At 36.7% G+C, this 6,226-nt stretch overlaps 1 protein-coding gene across 1 annotated transcript; it reads right to left on the bottom strand.

Moving 5' to 3' along the window:
- Positions 1-1,875: 1,875 nt before the first annotated feature.
- LOC100568629 lies at positions 1,876-4,890 on the bottom strand. The gene is made up of 8 exons (XM_029492504.1): positions 4,182-4,890; positions 3,789-4,008; positions 3,336-3,499; positions 2,745-3,272; positions 2,405-2,634; positions 2,233-2,308; positions 2,009-2,163; positions 1,876-1,941 (listed from the first exon to the last, which is right to left on the bottom strand). The coding sequence occupies exons 1-8, from the start codon at positions 4,318-4,320 to the stop codon at positions 1,876-1,878; spliced, it is 1,578 nt and encodes a 525-aa protein (XP_029348364.1). The 5' UTR covers positions 4,321-4,890.
- Positions 4,891-6,226: the final 1,336 nt, after the last annotated feature.

Raw genomic sequence — 6,226 nt, 5'->3', positions numbered from 1 at the left:
TTAAAAACCACAAAATATCATCTGAGATAACTGGTATAAATGAAGAATTAATTATTCAGTTTTACATAATCCTTCAATGTTTATCGAGTGTTCATAAACTTAATTTTAAAAAGTTTGATCGATTTTGTTGGGAAACAGCAGAAATGTACGTACAGTTATACCCTTGGTATTACATGCCACCTAGCGTACATAAAATTCTATGTCACGGATCTTCAATTGCCGCATCATTTATGATACCAATAGGCCAACAAAGTGAAGAAGCACAAGAAGCTAAAAATAAAGACATAAAACGTTTTAGAGAAAATCATACACGCAAGACATCATGAGAGGACATAAATTCAGATATTTTTCATCGTCTTTTGTTATCTTCAGATCCATTAATAAGCAGTACTCGGGAAGTAAAAACAAAAAGGCAAAAATTACATCAGTCGGTGACAAATCTACTTATTATCGACGACAGTGAAACAGAAAGTGAAACAGAGGAGCAAAGCAGCAGCAGTGAAATTGAATAAAATTTAAAAATTAACTTATTTTATGTATGAATATAATTATAAATAACCTGTTTTATGAATAAAATATATAATATACTTAGTTTGTGTATATTAAATCACTTAAATATTTTTGGCCACCTTTTTTCAATTTTAGACCACTGTGGGTCGGTGCCACCGTGTCGTCCCGCAAGAGCTCAAAGAGCAGACGTAAAAGAACTGTCCGACTCCCGAAAAGGAAAGTCGAGGACGTTGGGGGACAGCCCCCTGACGGAACTATGACAGACGCTGGTAAGGCCATTCGGAAAACAGTACGCACGAGACAGAATTCCCAGCTACACTGCCAGCTCAGGCTGAGGAGGGCGTAGCGCAAGGAACGGTCAGGCCGGATGACTTTATAATTATCCCGGGCACAGGCAGACTTGCTGCGGATGAGACCGAGACTCTAATTAAGGTCTTTCAGATCAATGCTGCCAGGTCGAAAATGGTCATGCATCAGATTGATATACTATTAGCGAGCAAAGCCGCAGACAATTGCATAATACGAGAACCAGCGACCGATGGCAGAGGCTACCGATGGTAGCTTACCTTATCGATAGGCACCACTATAAGGTGATAGCTACCGGCAGAGACGTATTTATGTTTTTGGCGCCCTGGGGCACTGTTCCTTAGAGACACACTCTTTTAATAATAACAGTTAACTCTGATATGGGGTGATTATTAAAAACAAAAACATTTTCAATACAAATATATATATTACGGTAAATTAATTAATAAACATTTAGAAAAAAATATTATAGTTTTCTTCGTGAATTTTGTTTTGCAAATGTACTTATAATGTCATTAAAGCTCATATCCATGGTAAGTGTAGATTCAATCGACAAGATTGCTAACCTATTAAGACGATCATCAGTCATTCTCGACCTCAAATAAGATTTAACCCTCTTTAATGCTGAAAATGATCTCTCGGCTGAACAATTGGATGTTGGACAGCATAAATACATCCTTAATGCTATATCTACGTAAGGTAACAGTTCTTGAAGTTTTTCAGTTCTGATCATTTTACAAATATCCATTACAGTTTTAGGTCTTATGTTTTCACTTAAGCTCATTAAATAGCTTCTAAATTGTATACACTCGTTACCAAATGAAGACGAAAGATCATTTGTATATATATTTTGAAGTATTTCTGCTTTTTTATAAACTTCTGATGGTGATAATTTTATTATTTGAAATAAAAAGTTAAATTTTTTATTGGCTTCATCATAGTAGAATTTTCTTCTTTCGAATTCAGAATGTAGATTGTCAATAATAGCGTAATAAGTATTAATCCTTAAAGAGTCTCGAATTTCAAAATGTATTTCTCCTTCTCTTTTTTCATCTGCAGTTAATTTTCTTTTTCTTTTGCGTATTTCTTGATATGTTTTGTGTCCCGATTTATTAATTGCTCTCTCTTCATAGATATCAAACATACTCCTTAAATCTAATACATATCGAATTAACGATTCGTATAAACATACCACTGTTTCTAAATCAATCTCAACTGACTGCAATTGTTTACTAGTTTTGTTGAATCTTTCTAGTATATCACCCCATAATGTGGCCATAATAGCTGTTTCAAGACAGTCTAATTTTAAATATAGTCCATTAGCTTCTGATCTTGTGATTGATTTTTCTGATTTATCATTTTTTATAAAAGACAGTGCATTAATTATTTCATTCCAATTTTTGTTTAAACTAATACTTGCACCAGATCTTGCTGACCACCTGGTATCTGATAGTTTTTTAAGTGACACATTTTCTGTTTTAGTTAAATTGTTCTAAAGTATTTCCCATCTATGTGTAGAAGAACTGAAAAATTTGTAGATATTTTGAAGCAGATTAAAAAATTCAGAAGCATTTCTACAACAGTCTACAGCGCATTCACCAACATGATTTAAACTGTGTGCCGAGCATGGTACAAATGTAGCTAAAGGATTAACTTCTTTAATGCGAGCTTGAAGTCCTGTATACATACCAGACATGTTAGATGCATTGTCGTAACTTTGACCACGGCAGTTGTTTATATCTAATCCATGCGAATCTAAAACTAAAAATACAGCATCTGCTAATTCTTCAGATTTATGACCAGAATTGGGTAAAAACCCTAAAAACCTTTCTACCGTACTGCCATTATTTTGAACATACCGAAAAATAAATGATAGTTGATCTACATGGCTAATGTAGTAAAATCAAGTAAAATAGTAGAATCAATACTGATGGAAAAATATTTAGCTTCCTTTATTTCTTTTACCATTTGTTGTAAAACATTATCTGCCATTATACTTATGAACTGCTCATATATATTTAAAGATAGGTATGATGTTGAACCTTTTCCTTTATTGCCAAACTTTTCAATATGCTGTGCTAAAAAAGGATCAAATTGAGCAATAAGCTCTAAGCTCATCATGAAGTTCCCATTATGAACAGATACAAAATGGTCATCATCACCTCTAAAGGACAGTCCACGAGAAGAAAGTGATTTAACAACAGCTACAACTCTAGTCAATACATTTTTCCAATAACTTTTTTCCATTTCTACTCGATACTTCAGCTTTTGATCAATTTGATTTAATACTTCTCCTCTCTCTTTCATTTTAATTACACACAATTTGTGGTTTTTTGAATTTTCATGATGCTTAATTTTTTCTTCTCCTTTTTTCCAATCTGATAAGCCAACTGTGGCAAACGATGTAGTACCACCAAATAAGTAGCAGGGTGCACAAAATATTGATCCTTTACTTTCTGAGTAAACCAAAAAGGTTCGGTTCATTTTTTAACCATTAACAAGAGTAAATACAAAAAAACTTTTTGACAAATATCGAAAACGAGTATGTCTAACACCACCAATTATTCGATTATAAGTTCTTTTTGATTTATGGAAATTATTGTTCTCCAAATTTTGATTGAATCCATTTATTGATAAATAATCTATCGTCTCTTGATTTTTCATCCAATTGGCAGGGTCATTTCTAAAGATAAAATATATTCATTTAATATACTATACATATATAACTATATTATAACAATTTTTTAATAAACATTCAGGCATTAGGCAATAGAGATTAATTCATAATATAACTAGAGAATAGTGGTATTGGTTGGTATCATTTTAAATGAACAGAGTGTAGTAGTGTACAGTGTACTAAATTTATTTATATTTTAATTTCTTACATAATTTGACATAAGAAACTACTAAAAAAAATAGTCTTCCTATGAGCATATTTTATAGTTGTAACTTATTATGAAAAAAAATCTTACTCAGGAATGATAAATTTTTTAAGAAGACTGTTATCTTCGTTCATGGACAAACATGGTGTTGGTGTATTATTTATTTCTTTAGATTCTGTAGACAATTGAGTTTTACTAGTTTCGGTACTGCTGTTATTTGATAAAATTAGATCGTCTGGATTAGATAGATTATCTTCCTTAACAGTACAGCTATGATCATTTTTGCTTGTATTATTTAATTCATTTTCAACCAAAAGCATTTAAGCATAAATAACGATGATTAAATATATCTACATTTTAGTTTAAATTATGTACATTGAATAATAAATAACATAACAATATGTATATAATATATATAGGTTATAGGTACATGATATTTGCAAAATTAATAACAGGTATAGTTTTGTAGGTAAATAAACATACTTTGGTTAGGCTGTCTATCTGGGCACCTAAAATATGTTTGTAATTTAGCAGTTTTTGAAATAATTTTGGCTTGAGCTTCACTTTTTGCATGTGAGCGTTTTCGGTTTTCTGCTCCACTAAGCTTTTTACTATAAACCATCGCCGCGTTTACAAGCGACTAACAAGCTTAAAAAAAATAAGATGGGCAATAAGAACAATAAAAGCTCCATAAGCTCAGTACGCAGAATAAAAATTACATTTGATAATAAATAATAATACCGTTAATATTAGAACTGAAAATAATAATCAAAATACAAATATTTACCTTATTCAAGACTGGATACTGCAATACAGAGCATTAGGCATAGGTATAACATACTAAAGAGTAAAAATATTAATATGCATAGGCCAACGGCCAACAGGCAACAATAACAAAAATGATAATAACAATAGTCAATACTCAATAACACGATTGGTACCAAACTACCAAAGTCTAAAAGTCAGTAAGTCACTACTACCAACTTGAGTATTACACATGGCAGGCTATCAGTAATCAATTTTGTGTAGTTGGTACATAGTATGATGAAGTAGGTCTATGATTTTGACATGATAATAATATAAAAATTTTCATGACAATGATATAAAATAACTATTTTACGATTTTCTAAGATTCTACCATTCTGACGCCTGGTGGCTGGCGTCATCTTAAAATTTGGCGCCTGGGGCCCAAGCCCCCCCTAGCCCCCCCCCCCCCTAAATACGTCTCTGGCTACCGGCCGTGTGCCTAAAGCCACGATGGTAGTAGCGAACCAAGCCATCAGCGTCTTGGGTCTGAGACAATTAAGTACCTCGCATAATGCCGTGGCTGCGATTTCAATGGGAGACATTCGACTGACTTTAATATCAACGTATTTTCAGTGCTCGGAACCCACCCGGGCGAGCGTCAATGCCATCGAGTTCATCCTGGACGGAGTAAGCGGAGGCGTAATCGTCTGTGCGGACGTAAACGCGAGGTCTACGGCGTGGTATGATATATAGTCGGATGAGCGAGGTGACATTGTGGTCGACTTCATAGACCGAAACGGTATAACAGTACAGAACAGGCCTGGGTACTCACCCACGATCAGAAACAGTGGGTTGGCGTGCCTGGACATCACCCTGACGTCGAACAGCGTCAGTGTTGTGGACTGGTCTGCTACCCACGATCCGACGTCAAGCGATCATGTGCTAATCATCTTTGACGTAATCGTACGGAACGACGCGCGCGTTGTGTCCCAGGAGACGGCGCTAAGATACGACTGGACCCGAACCGACTGGTCGGAATTCCGTAAGACCTTGAAAGACACTCGGGACGCGAGGATCGGGGGCCTTGAGTGCCCATCCGTCGACGCAAACGCCAGAGTGATATCAGCAGTGCTGAAAGGGGCTTGCGATGATGCCCAGATGCGAATTAAGACTAGCAGAAAACACAGACCCCCGCCATGATGGAACAGCACACTTGACGGAGAGTTGAGCATCCTCGGTCGCTGGAAGGCTAGACTCAGGAATTGTAGAAATACTTTCCAAAGACGCGCAATCCGCCATGCTTATATAAAGCGGAAAACGATGCATAAGAGACGTTGCTCTAAAGCCAGAATGACGGCCTGGCGAGAATTCGTCACGAACACGGGGAATAACGAACCGTGGGGCCCTGTCTCTAACTGGCTAAAGTCTGGTGGAAACAGACCGTCTGAGCGCCTTCCAGCGGCGATCCGGAAAATGGACGGGTCGTACACCACCTCACTCCGGGAGACTGGGGAAAGGCTTATTGAGGCCCTGGTCCCCGGAGATATTTGCGAAAATGAAAGCCCCGATCAAACAGCGCTGCGGGCAGAGACGGGGGTCTACGTTGGCACATTCGCGGAGGTTTGTGGCGACCTCGGGCACATCGAGCCCTGCGATGAGGAGGAGGGTCAGGGAAGCCATCTGGGGAACGGAACCAAACAAGTCACCGGGCGGAGACGGTATAACGGCGAAAATACTCAGATAATCCTGGCCAGTGCTTTCGAAGCACATCACGAGCGCGT

The sequence above is a fragment of the Acyrthosiphon pisum genome, unplaced genomic scaffold, assembly GCF_005508785.2.
Source record: "Acyrthosiphon pisum isolate AL4f unplaced genomic scaffold, pea_aphid_22Mar2018_4r6ur Scaffold_21596;HRSCAF=24370, whole genome shotgun sequence".
Classification (NCBI taxonomy): domain Eukaryota; kingdom Metazoa; phylum Arthropoda; class Insecta; order Hemiptera; family Aphididae; genus Acyrthosiphon; species Acyrthosiphon pisum.
The sequence above is the reverse complement of the archived record's forward strand: the minus strand, read 5'-3'. Positions and strand labels throughout refer to the sequence as shown.